The following is a 27135-nucleotide window of genomic DNA, read 5'->3' on the forward strand; positions in this document are numbered from 1 at the left end:
AAAGTGGATATAATCTTTGGCGAATGAGCTACATCACTCTGCGTGGATCATAGAATGATACAGCACAGAAAGAGGCCATTTGGCCCATCGGGCTTGAACCATCTCTTTGAAACAGCTATCCAATTAGTTCCATTCTCCCTGCTCTGTCCCCAGAGCCTTGCCGATTATTCCCCTCCAAATATTTATCCAATTCCCTTTTTGAAAATTACTATTGAATCTGCTCCCATTGCCCTTTTGGGCAGCCTATTCCAGATCATAGCCACTTACTGCATAAAAATATTTCTCCTCTTTTCCTCCTCTGTTTTTTTTTGCTAATTATCACAAATCTATGTCCTCTGGTTACCGCCCCTCCTGCCAGTGGAAACAGTTTCTCCTTATTTGCTCTGTATCTGATTAGTGTGTAACAGTCTAATTTGAATTTGCTTATCCCTGACATCTAGAATTTGGCTTATTGCCCTGTCTATTTAAAAAGCTGTGACTTTCGCTAATAAACTTGGTCAGATGCAGCAGTCATTAATGCAACAGATAATATTGTCGATAAACAATGAATTTGGTGGCAGCAATTCTGCAGAGTTAATGAAACTGTAGATAAATTGAGGGTGATGGTACCATTAATTGGGACTACACAGCTGATATGAAACTTGAAAAGTAGTGGATTCATGAATTAAAAAAATCAATGTGACTGCATTTCCTTACACGGAATGATGGGACTTTTAATCTACTGATGTAACTTTTAGAAATTCTGTGCTGGGACATAATCATATGTATAAGAACATAAGATACCATGGCCCTGATTAGTTTAATAAATTGATGCTTTATAGCCATGTGACATCTCTGTAGTTACAGAAATATCACTGTTGTGTTCAATTGGCCAATTTTCCTGTGCCCTCATTTTTATTCTATCGCTAGCACATGGGTTTATTCCACTTTACAAAGCTCCAGCATCACTTTGAGAAAAATTGTACAAAATAACCCCTGATTAATTCTCTAAAACCTGCTCCTGAGCTGTTGTTGTTAGACTGAAGGAATGGATTAAACCTACAGTAAGGAGTGAGTCCATCACACATGGATTTGCCACCGCCAAATCTTCAACTGAACCTCTCTACCCTCATTCCATTCCCCATCCTTTCCCCAGATCCCTTTAGATTCTAGATACCAAATGACCTTTTAAACTGATGTTCCAGTCTCGGTCTCAATAACCCCACCTGAAAGAGCCTCTTTCAGTAACCCTTCGTGTGTAGATGGGCACAGGAAATTAAAAGGGGGCATTGACAGACAAAGTGAGTGGGTAAAACTATGGAAGGTGGAGTTCAATGTGAGGAAGAGCAAGGTTATCCACTTTGGATCTAAGAACGATGGATCAGTGTGTTTTCTAAACAGTGAGAGATCAGGGTCAAGTGCACACCTCACTAAAAGCTAGTGGGCAGGAACAAATAGTGATCAAAAATACTAATGGAATGTTGTGCTCAATTTCATGGGGTCTGGATACAAAGGGGAGGAAGTGATGCTTCTATTATACTGAGCCTTGGTCAAACCACATGTGCAGTCACTGCATTCAGTTCTGGGCACTGCACCTCAGGAAGGATATATTGGCCTTGGAGGGGGTGCAGCACAGATTCACCAGAATGATACTGGGGCTCCAAGAGTTAAATTACAAGAACAGGTTGCCTAGACGAGGCTTGTATCTGCTTGAGTTTAGAAAATTAAGTGCTGAAGTAGCCAAGGTGTTTAAAATGATAAAAAAAAATTGACAGTGTAGGTAGAAACTATTTCCTGTGGTGGGAGAGTCCAGAACAAGGGGACACAATCTTAAAATTAGAGCCAGGCCATTAAGGGGTGATGTCAGAAAGCAGTTTTAAATGAGTTGGGTGGGGTGAGGAGTTACAACTTTCAGTTCAAACACGGGTGTGTACCCCATTAGAGGTCATCTGTGAACAGTTGTTGTGGTGATCATCTCTCTCCAGGGCGCCTGCATGGTCTGAGGGGATCTGTGGAGGATTGTGAGGGTCTGTGTGGGTCTGTAGGACTCTGTGGAGGTTAGTGGGGCTCTGTGTGGGTCTGAGGGGATCTGTTGGAGTTTGTTGTGATCTGTGGAGTTCTGTGGGAGTATGAGGGGGTATGTTGGGGTCTGTTGTGATCTGTGGGGGGTCTGAGGGATCTGTTGGGGTCGGTTGTGATCTGTAGGGTCTGACGGGATCTGTGGAGATCTGAGGGGATCCTTTGGGTCTGTTATGATTTATGGGGTTTTGTGGGGGTCTAAGGGGATCTGTTGAGGTCTGTTGTGATCTGTGGGGTCTGAGGGGATCTGTTGAGGTCTGTTGTGATCTGTATGGTTTTGTGGGGGTCTGAGGGGATTTGCAGAGGTACGTTGTGATCTATGGGAGTCTATGGGCTCTGCTCACCAGCCAGAGAAAGAACTACCCTCTCTATTTACACTAAGAAATAGAGGACAGCAGGAAAGAGAGAGAAAAACATGGGAGTGAGAAAGAAATGAGTGCAAAATGAATTAGAGAGAAAAAGTGTGAAGTAAAAAGAAAAATGCAGAAAAGAGCAAGAGAGAAGGAATGAGAGACAGAGAGAAAGAGTGGCTATTTTTTAATTCTTTCATGGGATGTGGGCATCGCTGGCTAGGCCAGCATTTGGTACTGATCCCTAATTTCCCTTGAGAAAGTGGTGGTGAGCTGCCTTCTTGAACCGCTGCAGTCCATGCGGGATAGGTACACCCACAGTGCTGTTAGGAAGGAAGATTTTGAACAGCAATATAGTTCCAAGTCAAGATGGTGTGTGGCTTGGAGGGAAACTTGCAGGTGATGGTGTTCCCATGTGTCTACTGCCCTTGTCCTTCTAGGTGGTAGAGGTTGCAGGTTTGGAAGGTGCCTTGAGGGAGCCTTGGTGAGTTGTTGCAGTGCATCTTGTAGATGGTACACACTAAATCCTCTGTGTGCAGATGGTGGAGGGAGTGAATATTTAAGGTGGTGGATGGGGTGCCGATCAAGTGGGCTGCTTTGTCTCCGATGGTGTTGAGCTGCTTGAGTGTTGTTGGAGTTGCACTCATCCAGGCAAGCGAGAGTATTCCATCACATTGCTGACCTGTGCCTTGTAGATGGTGAATAGGCATTGGAGAGAGAGGGGCATACAAGGCTACGGGGCACGTGCTGGAAAATGGGATTAGAATAGGTAGGTGCTTGATGGCCGGCACAGATACGATGGTCCGAAGGGCCTGTTTCTATGCTGTATGACTCTATGATTCTATGAGGTGAGTTACTCGCCACAGAATTCCCAGCCTCTGATCTCTCTTGTAGCCACAGTATTTATGTGGCTGGTCCAGTTAAGTTTCTGGTTAACGGTAGCCCCCAAGACCATTGATGGTAAAGGATTCAGTGATGGTGATGCCGTTGAATGTCAAGGGGAGATGGTTAGATTCTCTCCTGTTGGAGATCATCATTGCCTGGCACTTGTATGGTGCAGATGTTACTTGTCACTTATCAGCCCAAGCCTGAATGTTTTTCAGGTCTTGCCACATGTGGACACAGACTGCTTCATATCTGAGGCGTAATGAATGGTGCTGAACATTGTGCAATCATCAGCGAACTTCCCCGCTTCTGACCTTATGATGGAAGGAAGGTCATTGATGAAGCAGCTGAAGATGGTTGGGCCTAGGACACTACCCTGAGGAACTCCTGCAGTGATCTCCGGGAGCTGAGATGATTGACCTCCAACAACCACAAGCATCTTCCTTTGTGTTAGGTACAATTCCAACCAACGGAGCATTTTCCATCTGATTTCCTTTGACTTCAATTGTGCTGGGGCTCCTTGATGTCACACTCAATCAAATGCTGCCCTGATGAGAAGGGCAGTCACTTTAACCTCACCTCTTGAGTTCAGCTATTTTGTCCATGTTTGGACCAAGACTGTAATGAGGTCTGGAACCGAGTGGTCCTGACGGAACTCAAACTGAGCATTGGTGAGCAGGTTATTGCTGTGTAACTAACACTTGATAACACTGTTGATGACACCTTCCATCCCTGTGAGAGAAAGCGAGGGATTGAGAGACAGAACGAAATGGAGTGAGAGACAGAGAGAGAGAGGGAATGTGACAGAGAGGGAGTGATGGAGAGAGAGGGAGTGAGAAACAGAGAGAAAGCAAGTGAGAGACAGAGGGAGAGAGAGAAGATTGAGAGAGGGAGTGCAACAGGGAGAGGCAGTGAGAGAGGGAGTGATGGAGAGAGAGGGAATGAGAGACAGAGAGAAAGGGAATGATGGACAGAGCGAGAGAGAGGGAGTGAGAGAGAGGGAGTGAAAGACAGAGCGAGATGGAGTTCAACAGAAAGGAAATGAGAGACAGAGAAAAAAGGGATTGTGAAGGAGAGAAGGTGAGTGAAAGAGGGAGAGGGAGAGACAGAGAAGGGGATTGGAAGAGAAAGGGAGACAGAGAGAGAGAGAGGGAGACAGAGTATGACAGAGAGAGAGAAATGGAGTGAGTGATAGAGAGAGGGTTTATTCTTCTCATCTGTCTCAATCTGTCTGTAGCCTTTGATACGATTGACCACACCATCCTTCACCCATGTCGTCCAACTTGGTGTGACTGCTCTCACCTGGTTTCATTCTTATCTATCTAATTGAAGCTATAGTATCACTTACAATGGCTTCTCTTCCTGCTCCTGCATCATTTCTTCTGGTGTCCCCCAAGCATCTAACCTTGGCCCCCTTCTATTTCTCATCTACATGCTGCTCCTCAGCAACGTCATCCGAAAGCACATGGTTAATTTTCACATGTGCACTGACGACACCCAGCTCTACCTCACCACCACCTCTCTCGACTCCTAAACTGTCTCCAAATTATCCGAAATAAAAACAAGAAATGCTGTAAATACTCAGCACTTCTGGCAGCATCTGTGGAGAGAGAAGCAGAGTTAACGTTTCAGGTCAGTGACCCTTCAATTTTAATTCTAAATTATTAGACTGCTTATCTGACATCCAGTACTGGATGAGCAGAAATTTCCTCCAATTAAATATTGGGAAGTTTGAAGCCGTTGTCCTTGGTTTCCACTCCAAACTACATTCGCTAGTTAACGACTCCATCACTCTCCCTGGCAACTGTCTGAGACCAAACCAGACTGTTCACAACCTTGGTGTCATATTTGACCCCGAGATGAGCTTCTGGCCACATATCCATGCATTGCTAAGGCCGCCTTTTTCCACCTCCGTAACATCACTTGCCCCTGCTTCAGCTCATCTGCTGCTGAAACACTCATCATGCCTTTGTTACCTCCTGATTTTTTCAATGCACTCCAGGCCAGCTTCCCACTTTCTACCCTCTGTAAACTTGTGGATGATCTTAAGAGGACCACCTAAAGAAGCTGTAAATGAAGGTCATCAGAGGAAGTGATGTTGCATCACACATGACCATGGAGTTGTGGGTGTGCCCTGACAGAGTGAGATGTGTTTAGATGTATGCGTGCATTCTAGTTAAGTTATAATAAAAACCCATGTTTTCTTTGGATATTGCATGTAGTCCTCTGAGTCTTACACTAGTTCACATATCAAAGGAATAAGTAATATTATGGAGGTCATCCAGACACTGCTGCCCATGTCCTTACTTGCACCAAGTTTTTTTCAATCATTCATCACTGGCTAGGCCAGCATTTATTGCCCTTGAGAAGGGGGTGGTGAGCTGCACTCTTGAACTGCTGCAGTCCTTGGGATGTAGGTTAATGCCAGGTTGACTTTCCAGTTTCATTCCTTTTCTTAGACTTTGTCCAGCAGTTTGGTGCAACTGAGTGGCTTGTTAAGCCATTTCAGAGTCAACTGGATTGATATGGATCTAGAGTTACATATAGGCCAGACCAGGTAAGAGCAGCAGATTTAGGACATTAGTGAATCAGATGGGTTTTTACAGCAATGGCTTCATAGTCACCATGAGACTAGATTTTTAGCTCCTAATTTATTAATTGAACTTAAATTTTGCCATCTGTTATGGTGGGATTTGAACCCATGTTCTCAGCACATCAGGCTGGGGCTCTGGGTTATTAGTTTAGTAACATTACCACTACACCATCTCCCCTTCAGCTATTATCCCTGTGCTCGCTGACCTACATTGGCTCCCAGTCATATAACACCTTGATTTCAAAATTTTCATCCTTATTTTTATATCCAGCCTCTATGGTCTCTGCAATCCTCCAAATCTGGCATCTTGAGCATCCCCAATTTCAATTGCTCCATCATTGGTGGCTGTGCCTTCAGCTGCCTGGGCCCTAAGCTCTGGAATTCCCTTCCTAAACCTCGACGAATCTCTACCCCTCTCTTCCTTTAATACACTTCTTAAAACCAATCTCTTTGATTAAAATTTTGGCCAGCTGCCCTTATATCTCCTTATGTGGCATGGCGTCTAATTTTGCTTCTCCTATGAAACATCTTGGGGAGTTTTATTATGTCAAAGGTGCTATATAATTCTAAGTTGTTGTTGTTGAGGGAGAGAGAGGGAGTGAGATCGATTGAGACAGGGATAGAACGAGAGAATAGGAGAGAGAGGAAGAGAGTTAGAGAGAGCAACGGCTAGAGTGTGAGAGTGAGTGGGGGAGAGGGAGAGAGAGTGAAAAAGAGGGAGAGGAAGAGAGAGATGGGGTGAGAGTGAGAGACAGAAAGAGAGAAGAGGAAAGAGTGTGTGTGAGAGAGAGAACTCCCAGAATTCGATCCCCATAATAATGAAAGGAAAGATTTCTTAATTTACACTGGGCAGAACAAAAACCAATGGGATCATGAGAAATAAATGACTTTTTATTAAACATGTCTGAAGGGGAATGAGTTTCTGTCACAGCATTGACCTGGGACCTGTGTCAACAGCCACTTAAGATTAATCGTCTGAACCTAACCTGAATTATTCAGCATCTGTACTGATCACATTCCTTTACTTTAATGTGATTGAGGGCACAGGGGTGTCAAAGGTTCCAGAACACTAATGAGGTCCACACATCTCCACAATTTGGACTAAAATAACAATATTCATAGCAAGTGAATACAATCACATTCTCGATGAGTCATGCTGCACCAAGGACTGTGACAGGAAGGGAAAACTCCAGCAAATAATTTACAAAGAAAATAGTGGCAAAATGTGGAAAGTGCCTCATGATCCATCTGCACTAGTGGTGTATGTGGTGACATTGAGCACCTGTGGTACCCATACCCCAGTGAGAGTCAGTGTCTGTGGAACTGTACCCCTGTGAGAGTCAGTGTCTGTGGAACCCGTATCCTAGTGAGAGTCAGTGTCTGTGGAACCCGTACCCCAGTGAAAGTCAGTGTCTGTGGAACCCGTACCCCAGTGAAAGTCAGTGCCTGTGGAACCCGTATTCCAGTGAGAGTCAGTGTCTGTGGAACCTGTACCCCAGTGAGAGTCAGTGTCTGTGGAACCCATACCCCAGTGAGAGTCAGTGTCTGTGGAACCTGTACCCCAGTGAAAGTCAGTGCCTGTGGAACCCGTATCCCAGTGAGAGTCAGTGTCTGTGGAACCTGTACCCCAATGAAAGTCAGTGCCTGTGGAACCCGTATCCCAGTGAGAGTCAGTGTCTGTGGAACCTGTACCCCAGTGAGAGTCAGTGCCTGTGGAACCTGTACCCCAGTGAGAGTCAGTGTCTGTAGAACCCATACCCCGGTGAGAGTCAGTGTCTGTGGAACTGAACCCCAGTGAGAGTCAGTATTTGTGGAACCCGTATCCCAGTAAGTGTCAGTGTCTGTGGAACCCGTACCCCAGTGAGAGACAGTGTCTGTGGAACCCTCACTCCAGTGAGAGTCAGTGTCTGTGGAACCCGTGCCCCAGTGAGAGACACTGTCTGTGGAACCTTCACTCCAGTAAGAGTCAGTGTCTGTGGAACCTTCACCCCAGTGAGAGTCAGTGTCTGGGGAACCCATACCCTAATGAGAGTCAGTGTCTGTGGAACCCATACCCCAGTGAGAGTCAGTGTCTGTGGAACCTATAACCCAGTGAGAGTCAGTGTCTGTGGAACCCATACCATAATGAGAGTCAGTGTCTGTGGACCCGTACCCCAGTGAGAGTCAGTGTCTGTGGAACCTTCACCCCAGTGAGAGTCAGTGTCTGTGGAACCCATACCCCAGTGAGAGACACTGTCTGTGGAACCCTCATTCCAGTGAGAGTCAGTTTCTGTGGAACCTATAACCCAGTGAGAGTCAGTGTCTGTGGAACCTATAACCCAGTGAGAGTCAGTGTCTGTGGAACCCATACCATAATGAGAGTCAGTGTCTGTGGAACCTGTACCCCAGTGAGAGTTAGTGTCTGTGGAACCCTCACCCCAGTGAGAGTCAGTGTCTGTTGACTCCTTCCCCAGTGAGAGTCAGTGTCTGTGGAACCCTCACCCCAGTGAGAGTCAGTTTCTGTGCTACCCGTACCCCAGTGAGAGTCAGTTTCTGTGCTACCCATACCCCAGTGAGAGTCGATGTCTGTGGAATCCATACCCCAGTGAGAGTCACTGTCTGTGGGACCTGTACCCCAGTGAGAGTCGATGTCTATGGAACCCATACCGCAGAGAGAGTCGATGTCTGTGGAACCCATACTTTCCACTGCCATCCCTGTCACCACTGCCTGCTGTTGCTCACTTGTGAAGCGTGCGTCTCCAGATGAAAGCACAGCAATCTTGTCTAACTGGATCCACGGAAGTGCGAATATCTGAGCTAGTGTATGGTAAGCATGAGTCCTGTGGTAGTGCACCCTCAGTAGGAATCAGCTCCTCTGAGAATTCATCGTCCGTGATTTCCAACAGTGCACCTATGCAGGCCCCGGTGGAGAGAAAAGACATGAATTATTACTGGCCAGGTAGAAATGTTGTAAGTTATCATTAGGAAGATGATCATATTTCACTCGTTGTTGAAATCAAGTTGACATGACTACGTGTTGTGTTGTAGGACATTTGGGTCACTGATACTTAATTGTGTCACCAGGTAGCTGGGAGCTCCGTCTCCAGTGGCCAAGGATGTCGAAACTACACTGATCTCCAGCACCTGCTCCAGTGCAGTTGTCAGCTGTGAGATCTGTGGAGAACCACCTCTGGTTCTCTCCCTCTTTCCCGTGTTCTGTACTCTCTTTGCCTCTAACAAGGGAATGAACAGGCCAATGAGTGAGTGTAAGTGTTTGCCCAATGGATGGGGTGCATTATGTGAAGGGTGCCTATCAGGGAGAGGCATCAAACTGCACAAGAATGAGCTTGAGTGGCAGTGGTGAAATGATAGATGGGAATGTGAGAAAGTACATAGACATAGAAGGATGTGTGTGCTTGCAAGGCAAGTGGATGTGAAGAGTGATGTGATGGAATAGGTTCGAAAAGGCAGATTGTAAAGAGTGGGATGATGTGCACAGCAGGATGTAGGTGAATGTGCAGCGGTACTCAGCTTCCCTGACCTGGTTGGGGTGATTAAAGCGCGTCCTGCACTGAATCCAGGAGCATGGCACAATGCTCCTGCTGCCGACCTCCTGGGCCACCTCCAGCCATGCCTTCGTGGTTTCAACAGCAGGTTTCTTCGTCCCATTGCTGGAAAGAGTCTCTCTGGCTCCTCACTGCCCCAGCAGCACATCAAGGGAGACATCATTGAAATGGACTGCAGCCTTTATCCATCTCGAATCCAGCAACAACAGCTTGTATTTACAATAACGACAACATGTATTTATATAGCACCTTTAATGTAATTAAAGATCCCAAGACACTTCACAGGAGCATTATAAAACAAAATTTGACAGCGTGCCTGGTCAAAGCTTGGTCAAAGAGCTAGATTCTAAGGAGTACCTGGGATCATAGAATGTTTAAGGTACAGAAAGAGGCCACTTGGCCCATTGTGTCTGCCGGTCGAAAAACGATCCACCCATTCTAATCCCACCTTCCAGCATTTGGTCCGTAGCCCTGCATCTTACAGCACTTGAGGTGCATATCTAGACTCCTTTTGAATGAGTTCAGGTTTCTGCCTCAACTGTCTCAACTACCCTTTCAGGCAGTGAGTTCCAGATCCACACCACCCTCTGGGTGAAAACATTTTTCCCCATCTCCCCTCTAATTTTTCTACCAATCACTTTGAATCTATGCCCCCTAGTCACTGATTTCCCTACGAAGGTGAATATGCCCTTCACCTCAACTCTAACCAGGCCCCTCAAAATTTTGTACATTTCAGTCAGATCTCCCCTCAGTCTTCTCTGTTCCAAGGAGAACAACCCCAGCCTATCCAAACTTTCCTCATAGCTACATTTTTCCACTCCTGGCAATATCCTCGTAAATCACCTCTGTACCCTCTCTAGTGCAATTACATCCTTTCTGTAATGGGGTGACCAGAATTGCACACAGTACTCAAGTTGTGGCCTAACCAATGAGTTATACAGTTCCAGCATAATCTCCCTGTTCTTATATTCTATACCTTGGCTAATAAAGGAAAGGATTCCATATGCCTTAACCACCTTATCGACTGTCCTGCTACCTTCAAGGATCTGTGGACATTCACTCCAAGATCCCTCACTTCCTCTACACTTCTCAGTATTTTTCCATTAATCATGTATTTCTTTGCCTTGTTTGACCTCCCCAAATGCATCACCTCACACTTCTACGGGTTGAATTCCATTTGTCATTTTTCTACCCATCTGACCAGACCATCAATATCTTCCTGCAGCCTACAGCTATCCTCCTCGCCATCTACCACACGGCCAATCTTTGTGTCGTCTGCAAACCTCTTGATCGTGCCCCCGACATTTACGTCCAAATCATTAATATATACTTATATACCTTAAAAGAGAAAGGAGAGAAAGAAGCAGAGGTTTAGGGAGGGAATTCCAGAGCTTACGGCCTTGACAACTGAAGGCAAGGTCAGCAATCCTGTGCGAACTTTGAAGTCCAAATATTCCAGGTCATGAGGAAGAGGTATCTCTCTCCGGCTCCCCACTCCCCCAGCAGTACATCAAGGGAGGCGTCTTTGAAGTGGAGCGCAGCCTTTGAGCACCCTGAATCCATTGTCATGCCTTGTCTTCTTCAGTTGGCTAGATGGCTAGAGTGTGATTCAGTAAGCCACCAACAGTGTGGGTTTAATCCCTGTATGGGCTGCGGTAGTTCATGGAGGACTGCCTCCATGTCTTGCCCCAATATACATTATCAACTGTCTTGCTAATGGAGGGACTACGGCTAGTACAACAATAACCTTGTCTTCTCTTGTTACCCACTCGAACTCTTCCAAATTCCGTCTTTGGATTAACCCTTTAAATACCAGTGTTGAGGTCGCATTATGTGGGTCCTCAACATGCCTGCTGTCACTGATTGGATAGCAAACCCGGAACTAAAATGATGATGAGCTGGCTGCATTAAAACTCTGTCAGTGACAGAGGCGCTGAACTTACTTCTGGGTTTCACACGATATGAGACGCCACTATTCCATAAAAGGTGAATAATTCATTCCTGCAGGAAGTGAAAGTGAAAAACGTCCTCCGACAGGAAACCGAATAACCAAGTTTGGGAATTCAATGATGGCACCTTTCAGGAGGGAGGGGAGACTGTGGGAGGGACTGACTGAGGAGAGACTGAAGGAGAAGAGGCTAATAGAGGAGAGGGACTGAGGGAGTGGATAACAAAATAGGGTTGGGGTGGTGACACTGATGGAGGGTGCGAGGAAGGGTAGACAGGGGAAGGGACACTGAGAGAAGGCAGATGGGGAGGGGAAACTGAGGGGTGAGGGAAGGGGATCTGAGGGAGGGGATCTGTTGATGACAGCCTCCCATGGTGCAGAGATTGTGTGCCTGAGTGAATTGCTGGCTTTCAGTGCAGTGATTCTATAGGATGAATGTGTTCACCTTAACCTCTCCAGGTAACAATGATTAAAATTAAATGATTAAAACGATGTCCATTTCAAGTGTCCAAGGTTAAGAATTATCCAAAGGTTTAACATTAATTAGAATCAATGTTTTACACTAGTGGTTTAATGAAATTGGGAACGAGCTCAGCATTATCACAATATTCAGAATCCAACAACATTAAGATTAAAGAATCTGAATTTATATATTAATCTGTTTCCTGTGGTGTCCTTCACAGAAAGAAAAGATAAATGGGGTGTTCAGCTGAAGTGAAGTGACAGGGCTGGGGTCTGCTAATGTTATCCAGTCCCCAATAGAGTCATATATATCTTTTTATAATACTTTGTAATGCTAGGCCCTCACCTGCCATGAATGAGGCACATTAATTTTGTCATGAACATTGATTTTAAATTGTTACTGGAGTGAAGAAAAGACTTGTTAAACAGAGCAGCCATGTCTGGAAAAAGACATTTGCATATTATCAGACAATGTTTGGAAGGACAAAGCAGCCATCCCTGACACATTCAACCCTCAATGGACTTTTGATCACCAGACGTTGAAGGTGGGGGAGCTTACATTCCAGGTTGACTGCTAAGATGGCCGAATACACAAACAGACATGGTCCAACCAGCTAGTCATATGACTAACCTGCTGGGCAACCTGAGTTTTTTGAATTTGTACAAACAGTTTGGGCGGAAAGTCTGTTTGCTCCTGGACTGAGAAGGTCTCTTTCCTGTCTACTACCATCTCTTTCTCACAAGCCTCTGAATTCACTGAAGACACATGAACCCCAAGAGAGAAAAGTCTACTACAGTGAACAAGGTTTAAGAAGAATACTAGGCCCCAATGAAACGCAAGATCTACCTACAATCAAGGACTCTACAGTGAGCTCAAAGAACCGTAACAACAACTCTTCAGATATTGCCTCAAACTTTTCCGCTTTATTTTTCTTCTGCTCTTTTCTGCCTCTATTTGCATGTGTGTATCGCGTATGCATGCTAACGTGGGGCGTGTCGTGTATCCGTAGGCGTTAACCGAATAAGAGTTTAAGTTTAATAAATTTCAACTTTTCTTCTTTAGACCTAAGAAAGCCTGTTTGTGCTGGTTTATTTGCCTTATAATTGGAAAGCAGTGAACAAGGATTCGCCTTGGGGGAGCTAAAAACATGGTGTGTTTAACATTAAACCGTTACAGTAAGACCAGGTGAAGGCTGAAAGGGACCCCTAGACTTCTTTCTCACCTAGTCGTAACAGAAATTTTGGTGCTAGTGCCCGGAATTGACCCACAGACAAATGAGAGAAATTGGAAGTGGGAAGCCAAATTGTTCCCAATCAAAAAAGAGCAAGATTTTAATACAGGTTTTCTTGTGGTTGTGTTTGCCTGAATATTAACATGTCTGCAACTGAAGGTAGTAGCTCTCCAAGCCAGGGTGAAGTAACTTGGGATAAATTAAAAGCACTGTCTATGGAGGAGTGGAGGAAAATGGCTGAGCAGTGTGGGATCACTGGACGTCTGAACTCCTAAGGTTAGTGGCCAACAATTTTTCCCTTGAATCCGAAGAAGCAGAAACAGGGTTAGAAGTAGACTCCGACAGTGTTAGCAAAGATACAATTGGAACAGAGGAAACTTGAATTTGAGGAGATGGAGAGAGAAACACTATTCTGGAAGGAATGCAAAGAGAGAGAGTTGAAGCGGCTTGAGTTAACGGGGGGAGGGGGCGACAGAGTAACCCCAGTGAAAGTATGGCCAATATGGAGGAGCGTAACTCAGGGCTGAGTACAAAATTGTTAAAACTAGCTCAACTAATACCAAAATTCAATGAGGAGGATGCAGAACAATTTTTTGTGTCCTTTGAGAAACGGGCAAGGCAGCTAAAAAAGCCAGCTGAGACCTGGCCTCTTTTACTACAAAGCAAGCTAACTGGAAAAACCCATGAGGTTTATTCCCTGTTGCCAGATGAAAGTTCATCAAATTATGAACTGACCAAAAATGCTATCCTCGGGACATATGAATTAGTACCCGAAGCCTATCACCAAAAGTTTAGAACCCTCAAAAAGCAAGCTAATCAAACTTATCTGGAGTTTGAAAGAAGTAAGCAGCTGGCTTTTGACCAGGCATGAGAGGCATAGATAGCGTGGATAGCCAGAGACTCTTTCCCAGGGTGGAAAGGGCTATCACCAGGGGGCATAATTTTAAGGTGATTGGAGGAAGGTTTCGGGGAGATGTCAGAGGTAGGTTCTTCACACAGAGAGTGGTGGGTGCGTGGAATGCACTGCCAGCGGTGGTAGTAGAAGCAGATACATTAGGGACATTTAAGCGACTCTTGGATAGGTACATGGATGATAGTAGTATGAAGGGTATGGAGGTAGTTTGATCCAAGAGTAGGTTACAGGTTCGGCACAACATCGTGGGCCGAAGGGCCTGTACTGTGCTGTACTGCTCTATGTTCTATGTTCAGTGACTGGGGGCTCTTAAAGTGCAGCTCAGCTATGAGAATCTCAGAGAAGTAATTCTGTTAGAGGAATTTAAACACTCTCTCCCAGTCTCCATGAAGACCCATTTAGAGGAGCAACGGGTCCAGAGAGCCGACAAGCGGCCGTTCTGGCCGATGAGTTTTAATTCATAAGTCGGTTTCCCAGGGGAGAACCTTTCCTCATCACCCCCACTAATCCAAAAGGGACAAAGGGTGGGAAGGTGATAGGAGCCCAAGCAGTCCTGGGAGAGAAAGGAAAGCAGGAGACACAGGGGGCCCTCCTAAAGCCAAAAAGGAAGTTGCTGTGAGCTAGAGTGAGACCTGGAGACCTGTATGCTTCCATTGTAATAAAGCAGAGCATTTAAGAGCTGACTGCTGGAAACTAAAGGGAAAACCTATAGGGTTAATCACACCTGCTCAGTGAAGGAGAAGGGACCTTGATGGAAAGCATAGTAGAACAAGCTGTGGCCTTAACTGCAGTAAGAGTGAGACCCAGGAAGTCTACTGCTGCAAGTGAAGGAAAACTTAATAGGGTTCCTGAGGGTTATCAGGGTTTTGTGTCTGAAGGGAGAGTAACCCCATACCATTCGAGTGGGGCAAGCAAGCCCATAGTGATTCTCATGGACGCAAGGTCCACTAGATCCCTTTTACTGGGAAAAGGCCTGACCTTTCTCCCAGATAGTGCTGTAAACACCAGAATGATGGTGAATGGTATTGGAGGGCAACGTATGCCTGTACCTTTACACCAGGTGCACTTGGAGAGTGACCTAGTTTCGGGACCGGAGACCATAGGGATTGTCTCTAGTTTGCCTGTGGATGGGGTTGACCTGCTCCTAGGTAATGATCTGGTGGGTGTGAAGGTGGTAGCCCCCCCAGTAGTGAAAGAAAGACTGCAGGAGGTCAGAGAGACAGGACAGTGGCGGGAGACTGATCCCTGCAGTTTCCCTGAATGTGCAGTGGATCAGGCCATGATCAAACCAGCTCCCCCAGAGGAGACTGCATTGGTACTGCAGGCAGATAACCATGAGGTCTGCCTGTCCAAGACTTTCTTTGGAAAGTTAGGAGACCCAGGGAATGAATTAAATGGATTTTCCCTAGCTGAGGCTCAGCGAGCCAACCCAGTATTGCGAGAGATAGCACATGCTGCCCAATCTGAAAGTGAAGTAGAGGGAGTCCCTGATTGCTACTATTTAAAGGTTGAGGTACTGATGAGGAAATGGAGTTCTCCTCAAAGACCTGAGAGCAAGGAGTGGGCAGTAGCTCAGCAGTTAGTGGTGCCGCAGAGATACCGGAGAGAAATATTAAGAAGGGCCCTTGAGACTACATTGGCAGTACATGCCAGTATACGAAAGACCAAAGCCTGCATAAGAGAGCAATTTGACTGGCCAAAACTCCACAAAGATGTAGGAGTTGCCACAAGTGCCAGGTTGAGGGGAAACCCCAACCTGCAGTGAAACCTGTGCCCCCAAGTCTTGTACTGGTGTTAGGAGAATCCTCTAGCAGAGAGCTGGTGAACTGTAAGGGACCCCCACCAAGAACAAAAAGGGACAGGCAGGCACAAGGCTGGCAAAAGGTTAGACAGCGAAGGGGAAAAAGTGACCAAGAGGGCAGGTTAAAGGAAGTCTGGGAGGAATCCCAGATGAAAACCCCTACTGTCCAATCAACCGACCCCGAAAAATGTGAGATTGCGAATCTGTTACAAGGAATAGCTTTATTTTATGCTTACGGTGCACAGCACACAGAGGAATTATGCTCTCTGCATCCCTTGCTTCCCGCCCCAGGGTGAGTTGAACTGAGTAGTGCATTGTTACAGGGCAGTTCTACTTTCTCCCCACACCAGGTGCTATGCTGGTAAAGTACAAAATTTAACCATGTGATGATCTTTCTATCAGAACTTTTAAAAAGTGGAATAATAGACCCCACATCCTCCTACGTAAATGCAGAGACTAGAAGCACCCCATCAGAGTTGCTAACAGCATTTATAGGAACCCGCAGAGACAAAGAAAGACCTTTAGGGGGTAGATTAACCATGAGGGTGATGCCTCACCTAGACTAAGTGCCAAAGGGGAGTGCAGTAGAGTCTGCACAAATACCTGCAGGCAGGAGAGTTCTCTGGGACAAAGGGGAGATTAGCAAAGAATCTGCCCCCACAGTCATAAAAAAAGCAAACCACCCATCCCCTGAAGTCAAAAGCCTTTGCATGACTCAGCAAAGCACTGAAAGAGAGTTCAGGACAGACCCACCCACTACTGACCCTTTAAAAAAAAATTACGTCAGGAGGAACAAAGACCCTAGGCAGCCATGGAAATGGGCAAACGGAAGAGAAACTCCTCCCCCCCAAAAAAAACCACATGTTTATTGTGATGCCAAAAAGGAGGTAATTAATGCAGCATTGGCACCCAGAGAAGACAGGCTATAATAAGTTTTAGGATTTATGAATGAATGGGAATGAATGAGAGAAATTCATGTTTTTTTCTGTATTTTACATTTCTCTCTCGACCCTTTTAATGAAATGCGCTTTTCTCAAATCGCATTTCATTCAGCTGGGTGTGGAGGTGTTATGCTAGGGGCCCCCATCTGCCAAGAACAAGGCACATTAATTTTGTCATGAACATTGATTTTATACTGTTACTGGAGTGAAAAAAGGGCTTGTTAAACAGATCTGCTGTGGCTGGAAAAGGCATTTGCAAGGCAAGTGTTTGGAAGGACAAAGCAGCCATTCCCTGACACATTCAACCCACAATGGACTTTTGATCACCAGACGTTGAAGGTGGGGGAGCTTGCATTCCAGGTTGACTGCTATGATGGCCGAATACACAAACAGACATGGTCAAACCAGCTAGTCACATGACTAACCTTCTGGGCAAACTAAGTTTTTTGAATTTGTACTAACAGTTTGGGCGGAGTGTCTGTTTGCTCCTGGATTGAGAAGATCTCCCTCCTGTCTGCTCCCATATCTTTCTCACAAGCCTATGAATCTACTGAAGCCACATAAACCCCAAGAGAGAAAAGTCTCCTACAGTGAACAATGTTTAAGAAGAATAACGGGCCCCAACGAAAAGCAAGATCCACCTACAATCAAGGACTCTACAGTTAGCTCTTCAGATATTGCCTCAAACTTTTCCACTTTATTTTTCTTCTGCTCTTTTCTGTCTCTATTTGCATGTGTGTATCGCATATGCATGCTAGTGTTGTGCACGTCGTGCATTAAACAGATTAGAATTTATGTTCAAGTTTAATAAATTTCAACTTTTCTTCTTTAAATCTAAGAAAGCCTGTTTGTGCTGGTTTATTTGCCTTATAATTGGAAAGCGGTGAACAAGGATTCACCAAGGGGGAGCCAAAAACAGTGTGTTTAAAAATAAAACCCTGTTACAGTAAGACCAGGTGACGGCTGAAAGGGAACCCTAGACTTCTTTCTCACCTGGTTGTAACAACTTTGATTTTTTTTTAAATATTTGTAGATTAACAACAAAAATTATGGCAATTTGGGAAGAGGAACTGGTTGGTTAGTTGAAGCAGTTGGAGAGCTGGGAATGCAACACTAAAGCACTACAGTGCCCCCAATGGTGGGGAGGGTGTAATTACCATATGATATGTTTACATAGACAGTCTCTATTATATATAGAAAGAGGAAGTTACAATGCAAAAAGTTCACTTTAAAGTCTGACAAGAACTTTATAAACAGAGGCATAGAGTACAAAAGCAAGGAAATTATATAAACCTTTATAAATCACTGATTAGGCATCAGCTGGAGTTTTGTGGCCAATCCTAGGCACCACACTTTAGGAAGGATGTTATGGCCTTGGAGAGGGTACTGACAAGATTTACTAGAATGATGAGGAACTTCAGTTATGTGGAGAGAGACTAGAGAAGCTGAGGTTGTTCTCCTTAGTGCAGAGAAGGTTAAGGGGAGATTTGATAGAGGTGTTCAAAATCATTAAGGGTTTTGATAGAGTAAATAAGGAGAAACTGTTTCTAGTAGCAAGAGGGTCAGTAACCAGAGGACACAGAGTTAAGATGAATGAGAAGGGAGATGGAGGAGATATTTTTTAAGCAGCATGTTGTTGTGATCTGGAATGGAGGGCAGTGGAAGTAGTAACTTTCAAAAGGGAATTGGATAAACTCTTGAAGGGGAAAAATTTGCAAGGCGATGGACAAAGAGCAGGGGGATGTTGCATTAATTGGATAGCTCCACCAAGGAGCTAGTGCATGCACGATGGGCTGAATGGCCTCCTTCTGTGCTGTATCATGTTACAATTAATGATTCTATGAATTGTATGCAAATGTAAAAATATTAATAAATTATAAATGTTTGTGAGAGAGACATTAATGATGAGTTCAAACACATTACTGCCTTCCAATATTACAACCCTGTTTGATGAAGTATTTGTTTTAGTATTTAGACATCAAAAGAGGCAGTTATAATGTATATTTAGTTTAATGTCCTTGTACAAACAATTATATAAAACTGTTTTAAACCACTCCAAAGTGCAGCTGAGACCATATGGAATGACGTCTGTTGTTAGACTGTTGTCCATCTCTCGGTCCTGTGCCTGCTAACAGATGGTTAACTACTAAATGAGTCTCTAGAAACACAGAAACAAACATCACCACCAATGACAAGCTGTAAAAGCCGATGCACAATTCACAGCGTGTAACAGCAAAAAGCAACTACCTAACAGGAGAGTCCTACACAGAGAGACAGAAAGACTGCTTCATTAGGCAATGTTGTTAAAACTTAAAACATGTTTGTCTCTTTAAGGTGATTTGAAATAATATTCAGCAAAGTCGCTTGAAGTAAACAATGACCTTAAGAAGCTGTGTTTAATATTTCAAAGGCAGGGCACTCATTTTCTTGACATTTTGTAATTTTCTGTGAGCTTTAGTGAAAGCAAACCCTTGGTCAGCGCAGTATCACAAACATCCCTCCAGCATTTCATTTCTTTATTTTACTTCATTCTTCCCCCCACTTTCCTATTTTTCTTTCCAGCATTTTATCTTGATTTGTTTCGTTGACTCATTAGCACTCTGCCCTTTATTTCTCTGTACTGAATATTCTAAAACTGGAGGGATTGCAGCAAGTATATTTATGAATTGTGCAAGAGCTCGAAATGGTACAGGAAGCAGATTAGCGATCAGTAGGAATGAGCTTCTCTGTGATTAACTCAGTCAGTTGATGCAAGATCGTGATTCCTGTCAGAAATACTAAACACCAACTAGAAAGAAATGGTCCACCGAAGATGAACAGACACAGTTCTGTTCCCACGCGGAATAGTTTGATATAGATCTTACTCCCAGAGTCCTCCTCCCAATTATTGCAGCTTTACAATATTTTGCAACAATTTTTAGATTTTCTTAAATGAAGATAGTTATTAAAAAGTCCCCATAACTTGTTTGTTCAGTTCACTGAGCCATTCCTGGGTTTCTTTGTGTCGCACAGTGGCGTTACGAGATCCCAGTCGCGCCGAGGCTCATTCCGCTTGTGTGGCTCATGCGGGGTAAGGTTTGCACAGACTTGGTGTAATCATGGGTCACGATTCTCCCGTTCTCCCCAGTGCCTCCCTGTGCTGGGATCCTGTCCGTGGTCCTCATCGCTTCACTTATAGAAAGCTGCTGAGAGAAGAGAACAAATACCAGATAAGATAATGGAATCAATTGTGAAGAGTTAAAGATTATCTGTAGGATATGAACCCACTGAAACCTAGGTGACACATTCAACTGAACCTCAATTCCTTCGTTGACATCTCAAGTCAAACCTCATGACCTGGAATATTTGGACTTCAAAGTTCCCACAGGAGGAAACTCCAGGATCTCGGGACTTGGAATAAAAGCTGGGAATGGAAAATGCTGGCAGAAAGGCAGAAGTAATAGGGTGGGAATGGAGTGATACCAGGGTAAGGATGGAGTGATAACAGGGTGGGCATCTTCAGAGAGTAGTTGGGTTCCTGGGGATTGGTGGTTGAGTTATGGGGATGGATGGTTGGGTTCCTGGGGATGAGGAGTTGTTTTTTGGGAATATGAAGTTGGGTTTTTGGGAATGGGGAGTTGGGTTTCTGGGGATGTTGAGTCGGGTTTTTGGGAATGAGGAGTTGGGTTTTTGGATGATGAGTTGGATGTATTGAAAGACGAATTGGGTTCTGGGGATGTAGAGTTGAGTTCTGGGATGAGGAATTGAGTTCTGGGGATGAGGAATTGGGTCCCGGGATGAAGTATTGGGTTCCGGGAATGAGTTGAGTTCCGGGATGAGGAATTTGGTTCCGGGGATCAGGAGTTCAGTTCTGAGGATGAGGAATTGTGTTCCGGGGATGATGAGTTCAGTTCTGGGGATGAAGAATTGGGTTCCAGGGATGTGGAGCTGAGTCTCCGGATGAAGTATTGGGTTTCGGGGATGAGGAGTTGAGTTCCGGGATGAGGAATTGGGTTCCGGGGATCAGGAGTTCAGTTCTGAGGATGAGGAATTGGGTTCTGGGGATGAGGAATTGGGTTCTGGGGATGTGGAGTTGAGTTCCGGGATGAGGAATTGGGTTTATGGGATGACAAATTAGGTTCTGGGAATGTGGAGTTCGGTTTTTGGGGGATGTGTAGTTGGGTTTTTGGGATGAAGAGCTGGATTTTTGGGATGAGGAATTAGGTTCCTGGGAAGTGGAGTTGGATTCCAGGGAATTTGGAGTTGAGTTCCTGGAGATGTGGCATTAGGTTCCTGGGAATGGGGTGTTGGGTTCCAGGGAATGTGGTGTTCAATTCCTGTGGATTGGCAGTGACTATCCATCCAGACAGAACATGAGTCAGAACAGGACAGAAACTACCGGAAGAATTGGTTGAATTCCTGTTTAGTAAAACCCAAACCACAAGTCGTGAATGTGAGGCCCTTGTGATTTTTCACCACAGTTTCCAGAGTGCGTTTGTGTGAGATGAGGCTCCAATTCGCCCATGCATCAGACAGATTAAAATCAGATTTAATGAAATCCCAGGGAAATATAATTAGAGATAATTGGAATGAGTGCCCAGGGAGCAGATTAGGCACTTTCTGCGACAGAAGGAGACAGCTGTCCAGTAAATGAGGATCAATTATAAATGAGAGGTGGCAAATCAGAACCACATGAACTCTGGGGGCTGCAGCACCTCCCATGGAGCTTTACTAATTGTTACTGAGCTCCCTGAGGAAATGGATCCAGTTTTTCTGTAATTTGTTCTTTACAGAAGCCTTTACAAAGATTATATTTAGTAAACTCAAAGTAAATTGAGCATTTTTCTGTGGGAAGGGACACCTGTGCTTCTCAGGCTAAGAGCCGTGTGCCTGGATATACTCTTCCTCTCTTGCACCCTGCCTGGTATCCAAGGTACAGATTGAACAAAGAGCTCAAATCCATCTGCACTGCCACAGAAATGTAATTTAACTGCAAGCTCTGAACCAGTGTAAGTGTTTGCAGTTCTATTCTCCATATCGGGTAACATCGTGGCTTCTTATTGATAGAGTACCAGAACTACAGGGTAGAAGACTGATGTTGGCGATGAGGAGCTTGTTAAATGCCCCAATATTAACCCTGCAAAGCTGGCAGGAACAGTGAGGAAAAATGGCACACTCCCTCTGTCTCACATCCGCCCATTCCATTTCCCCCTTCCCAAACAGCCCTGTCTCACCCTCCTGTCCCACATCCCATGTCCCAATCTCATTCCCCTGTCCCACCCTCCTATATCAAAACCTCTCAGTCCCAAACCCCCTCCTTCCAACCCATCCCACCCTTTATCTCAAGTCCACTCCTGTGCCCCCATCCAAGCCACCGCACCCACCCACCCCCACCACCGTGTCCCGGCCTCCCATTGTTTCAACCCCTTCCCACCATCCCCCCTTCTGTACAACCGCCCCTGTCACACCTTCCCATCCCAAACTGTTCTGTCCCATACCACCCAATCCCAAAAACTCCTGCGGCCCATCGCACCCTCCTGTCCGTCTACCTTTTTAAAAATTCTTTCATGGGATGTGAGTGTCGCTGGCAAGGACAGCATTTCTTGCCCATTCCTAATTGCCCTTGACAACTGAGTGGCTTACTTGGCCATTTTTACTGTGGGTCTGGAGTCACATGTAGGCCAGACCAGGTAAAGATGGCAGATTTCCTTCCCTAAAGGACATTTGTGAACCAGATGAGTTTTTTATGACAATCAATGATAATTTCATCACACCATTAATGAGACTAGCTTTCAATTCCAGATATTTAATCAATTAATTGAATTTAAATTCCACCAGCTGTCGGAGTGGGATTTGAACCCGTGGTATTTCCCTGGGCCTCTAAATTACTAGTTCAGCGACATTATCCAGTGACATTACCACTACGGCCACTGTCACATGTCTCACTTTTCCCACCCTCCCCCCACCTCCAGCCACAAACACCCCAATCCAACAAGAAAACAACATTAGCTAAATAAAGCACCAAGAACTTGGCTGCTCGATCTTATTTGCTTTCCATCCCAAACACTTTGCAACCTTGATAGGTTTGCACACTAGCCCTGGAATTGTATCAGGAAGTTGTGTTCAAAGCCTGTGACGATTTGTCACCTTCATTCGTGTTGCTTCGGTCCTTGATTTGTAACAAAACTCCACCAGAGCCACAAGCATTGCCAGCCCGAGTCCACCAATCAGGATGTAGAAAACTCCCGCCACATTACTCAGACTCAGCGCACTCGTCTTGTCCTGAATGAGTGAAGGAAAGGATAAATTTACTCAGATTTGTAGCAAACTTATAAGAGGATCATAAATTGAGTCTTGGACTGAACTTGGCTTTTAATGTTGATATGTGAACCAGGTGAGAGCGAGTCCACTGTAAGGAAAGAGTCGGGAAATAAAAATGGAAATAAAACTGGGGAGAGAAGTAAAATGGACTGACTCACCATCATCTGTTTTACTGGGATGCAGAAAGCCAAGATCGAGCCCACAGTGCCCAGTGCATCAACTGTCATTCATTTAACGTCAATCATTGACTTGCTTTCTGAATCCAAAAGTCGCAGTGCTTTTACCGCAGGCACATTCTGATATTTTGGGGAATTTCAAAATGACACAAATGTTCCTGTGACGTGTAATTAAGGATTAAGTGTGAGACACTGCAGGGGGACTGAATGTATCGGACACTGCAGGAGGCTGAGTGTACCAGACACTGCAGGGGACGGAGTGTATCGGACACTGCAGGAGGCTGAGTGTATTGGACACTGCAGGGGACTGAGTGTACCAGACACTGCAGGGGACTGAGTGTATTGGACACTGCAGGAGGGCTGAGTGTATCGGACACTGCAGGGGAGTGAGTGTGTGGGGCACTGCAGGGGGCTGAGTGTATCGGACACTGCAGGGGACTGAGTGTATTGGACACTGCAGGAGGGCTGAGTGTATCGGACACTGCAGGAGGCTGAGTGTACCAGACACTGCAGGGGACTGAGTGTATTGGACACTGCAGGAGGGCTGAGTGTATCGGACACTGCAGGGGAGTGAGTGTGTGGGGCAATGCAGGGGGCTGAGTGTGAGACACTGCAGGGGGCTGAGTGTGGGAGAGTGCTGAGCTTATAAAATGTGATTGACAAATTTGTTCTATAGAATAAAGAATTTGAAAGAATCAGTGAACAAAAACAAACTGTGCTTCAGGTATAGAAATTGATGCTGAGGTGCCCTGAAGCTGCACTGGATACCCACTGAGCAGTGACTGGCACGCACTGGGGATAACGCATTTCAGACAAACAGCTCAGTCCCTCAGACATCAAATATTCTACATCCCTGAACTGTCGATTTTAATTATTAATGCCAATTAATTAATGAGCTATTGATCTGATGCCTGGCCACCTGTAGGTGGGGCAACCTGGTGTGAAGGACTAAGTGTGTTTTAAAGAACAGACAGAAGCAGCTACCAAACCTCGGCCACACATTATGCTTAAACAGGGGCCATTTTGGAGTCACTGCACCTCCACAAAATCATGTTACAATTCCAAAAACATAAAGTGATCAGACTGGGCAGCTCGCTGGTTACTGACAATGTGTCCACTCCTTGATGTGTCTGTGAGGCTCAGGATTATGGATGTCTGTGACCCACTCGGGTTGAAGGATTAACAACCATCCACCTGTCACTCATTACCTCTAATGGTCCACTTTAGCAGGTGGGTGCTGATTACCCAGTTTCTGCCCTTTTCCCTTCCTTAAGCTTTAGACCCTCTCTTGTTCCTGACTGGCCTCTGATTCCCTCTTGCATATGGGGTTGGTGTAGATTTATGCCAAGCACTGGGAGAAACAATGAGGTGCAACTGGGCAGGTATCAGTTTTCTGTAATTAATACTTGTCTTAAGTGAACTGCACTTTGTATCTTGTGAGAGTTCAGCCTAACACTGCCTACAATCTTCATTTTGACACAGTGAGATGGCAGAGCAGGAGCCCCTGTGATGTGGGGAGTTTATTATATAGATTACCATGCACCCTATGTGTATCAGGGACATTTACTCTGTGTCAGAGGACTGAGTCTCTGGAGTTGAGGGTCTCTGAGCTCAAACTGCGCCTCACAGCATCGGAAGGGGTTTCAAGATCAGACTCTTCAGAATGCTGCCACTCAACAGATTGTGTTTGAAAGGGAGTGGGACAATGTAGAGAGAGAGAGAAATGGCTGATTGTCCACTATGACAACAGAAGGAGATGCAACTGAAAACTGTAGTGAACGAACCCACCCTCATCACTTTATAAGCTGAGTATAATCTTTGAAAGTGCAGACGATCTATGACTGAATGCAAAGGTGTTGGTGTGCAAGGGGTAAACTCTTAACAGGTGGTTACACCAGGACACAGATATTCCTTGCCAAAGAGTGTGCAAGAAATGGGTGCACAGTTCGTGTTGGACAGTTCCACCAAAGCTGGCTAATTTACGCACACAACTTGGAATATTAAACCGAGACAAGCCAGGAATGAGCAAGTGAGCGGGAGGAGTCAAAGTGAGAGACTGGGAAGCCAATGGAGATAGAGCAGCTTCACTGTGATTGGCAGAAATTGTATAATGTGTGATCCCCAAAATAATAAAACCCATTACAGGACCCCATACGGTGACAGTGCCACCCTAAATAGTAAAACATGTTACTCAACTCTAGAAAAGAGAAGGCTGAGGGGTTACCTGATAGAAGTCTTCAAGATTATGAAAGGGTTCAATAGGATAGATGTAGAGAAGATGTTTCCATTTTTGGAGAAGATCAAAACTAGGGATCATAAATATGATAGTAATAAATCCAATAGGGAATTCAGGTGAAACTTCTTTACCCAGCGAGTGGTGAAAATGTGGAATGTGCTACCTCAGGAAGTAGTTAAGGTGAATAGCAGAGATGCATTTAAGGGGAAGCTAGATAAGTACATGAGAGAAAGAGGAATTGATGGATGTGTATGGTGTGAGATGGAGAGTTGGAGGAGGCTCGTGTGGAGTATAAATACTGACATGGACCTGTGGGGCAGAATGGCCTGTTTCTGTGCAGTAGATTCTGTGTAATTCCATGTTGGACTATATAGCGGGATGCTGATCATTCTGTACCAACGCTGTGGTACCGGCTGTGTGAGTTTTCCCACTCTGGATTTCCAAGATATTCTCCCAGTTGGCTCCTTCGCTGACTGGTTCAGACCCATGTGAGTGTGGGTTCTGTGCTTTACTAGCGGGCTCCCCTCCGCTTAGCATGCATTACGTGCGTTACGTGCGGCGACTAACCTTACTGCTGGAGTCCTTGCTTCCACATTCACCTTTATCGTACCACCATTTGTTTTTCAGCTTGTCTAAGATGCCTTGCTCACTGAGTTTCAAAACTGCAAGGTTTACTCGATTTCTTCACGTGAAACATAACATAAATAACATTATCAATGTTATTTTATGTTATCCATTACAAAATACATTACTGATTCACATTTCCAAGTGATAGGGCTCAGTGCTCCATCTGGCTGGGTGCCTGAACTGCTCCCATCTTACCCACTCTGCCCAGCGAGATGTGCAGAACTCTTATCACTTTGCGTAACCAGCAACATCCAGCACTTGATGAAGCACGGGAGGTAAAGGCAGATATATATCCTCAACTGGGGACTTAGAGGGGACACACCAGGCCACATGAACACAACGGATATTGGAAAACGACACCAGGAACTGTCAAGGTCTGGGGTAAAGGCACTTACACTCAATGTACACTCCACTTATGCTCCACTTGTCTTGGAAAGAATTCAAAGCTGCCAGTTTGTTCTTCCACACAATACAGATTGAGACAGAATGAAAGGTTCAGAGAGGCGGTAACAAACTAAGAGTAGCTGTCTGATTGGGATATTGGTTAGTGCAGCATGTGACGATTCAGTATCTCTGTCACACCTGCCTGGATCAAGGCCCCTCCACCGCTTCAACTATTAAACACAGGTGGTTTGAGGCTGTGTCACAAACCAGTTGCAAGTTTGTTTTAAAACTGCAATCTCGTCCCGACTAGTGATTCTGACAGAGGGTCCCCAAGTTTATCTCCGGGGCGGTTTTGGGCAATGAGTGGAAGTGTGAGTTCGAAAGGATGGTCGGGGTATTTTTTAATTCCTGGGCAGTAAATAAATCCCACCTGCTGGACTCTCCACCCAGTCGGAAAATCGCACGGCTCAGAGTTTGGCCAATGGGGGTAGGTCCTTGTGGGACCCAGTCAGCCCCTGGTCAGCCCCTAGTCAGCCCCAGGGCAGGTAAGTAACGTGGTGGATTTTTAGCTGCCCACCTGTTTATTTTCCACCAGCCAATTGGGTTAAAACCAGGCGGGTGGCTGTTTGAATTTCCTGTCGAGTCAGTTTATTGTTCAGCAGGATAGGACCGGGCAGGACAGTC

At 45.3% G+C, this 27135-nt stretch overlaps 1 protein-coding gene across 5 annotated transcripts in view; it reads right to left on the minus strand.

The window, feature by feature from the left end:
- Positions 1-18748: 18748 nt before the first annotated feature.
- Positions 18749-27135, minus strand: part of LOC137376028 (glutamate receptor 1-like) — a 311401-nt gene continuing 303014 nt past the window's right edge. The window contains exons 14-16 of one of the 5 annotated variants that reach the window (XM_068043983.1): positions 26008-26122; positions 22855-22989; positions 18749-19910 (exon numbers count right to left, since the gene is read on the minus strand). In XM_068043983.1, the coding sequence (XP_067900084.1) occupies positions 19746-19910; positions 22855-22989; positions 26008-26122 (415 nt within the window). In that variant the 3' untranslated portion in view covers positions 18749-19745. Of the gene's footprint in view, positions 19914-22854; positions 22990-26007; positions 26123-27135 lie in introns of those variants that run through there. The other 4 variants (XM_068043981.1, XM_068043982.1, XM_068043980.1 and 1 more) reach the window with 4 other exon arrangements.

This window comes from Heterodontus francisci, chromosome 12, assembly GCF_036365525.1.
Source record: "Heterodontus francisci isolate sHetFra1 chromosome 12, sHetFra1.hap1, whole genome shotgun sequence".
NCBI classification, from domain to species: domain Eukaryota; kingdom Metazoa; phylum Chordata; class Chondrichthyes; order Heterodontiformes; family Heterodontidae; genus Heterodontus; species Heterodontus francisci.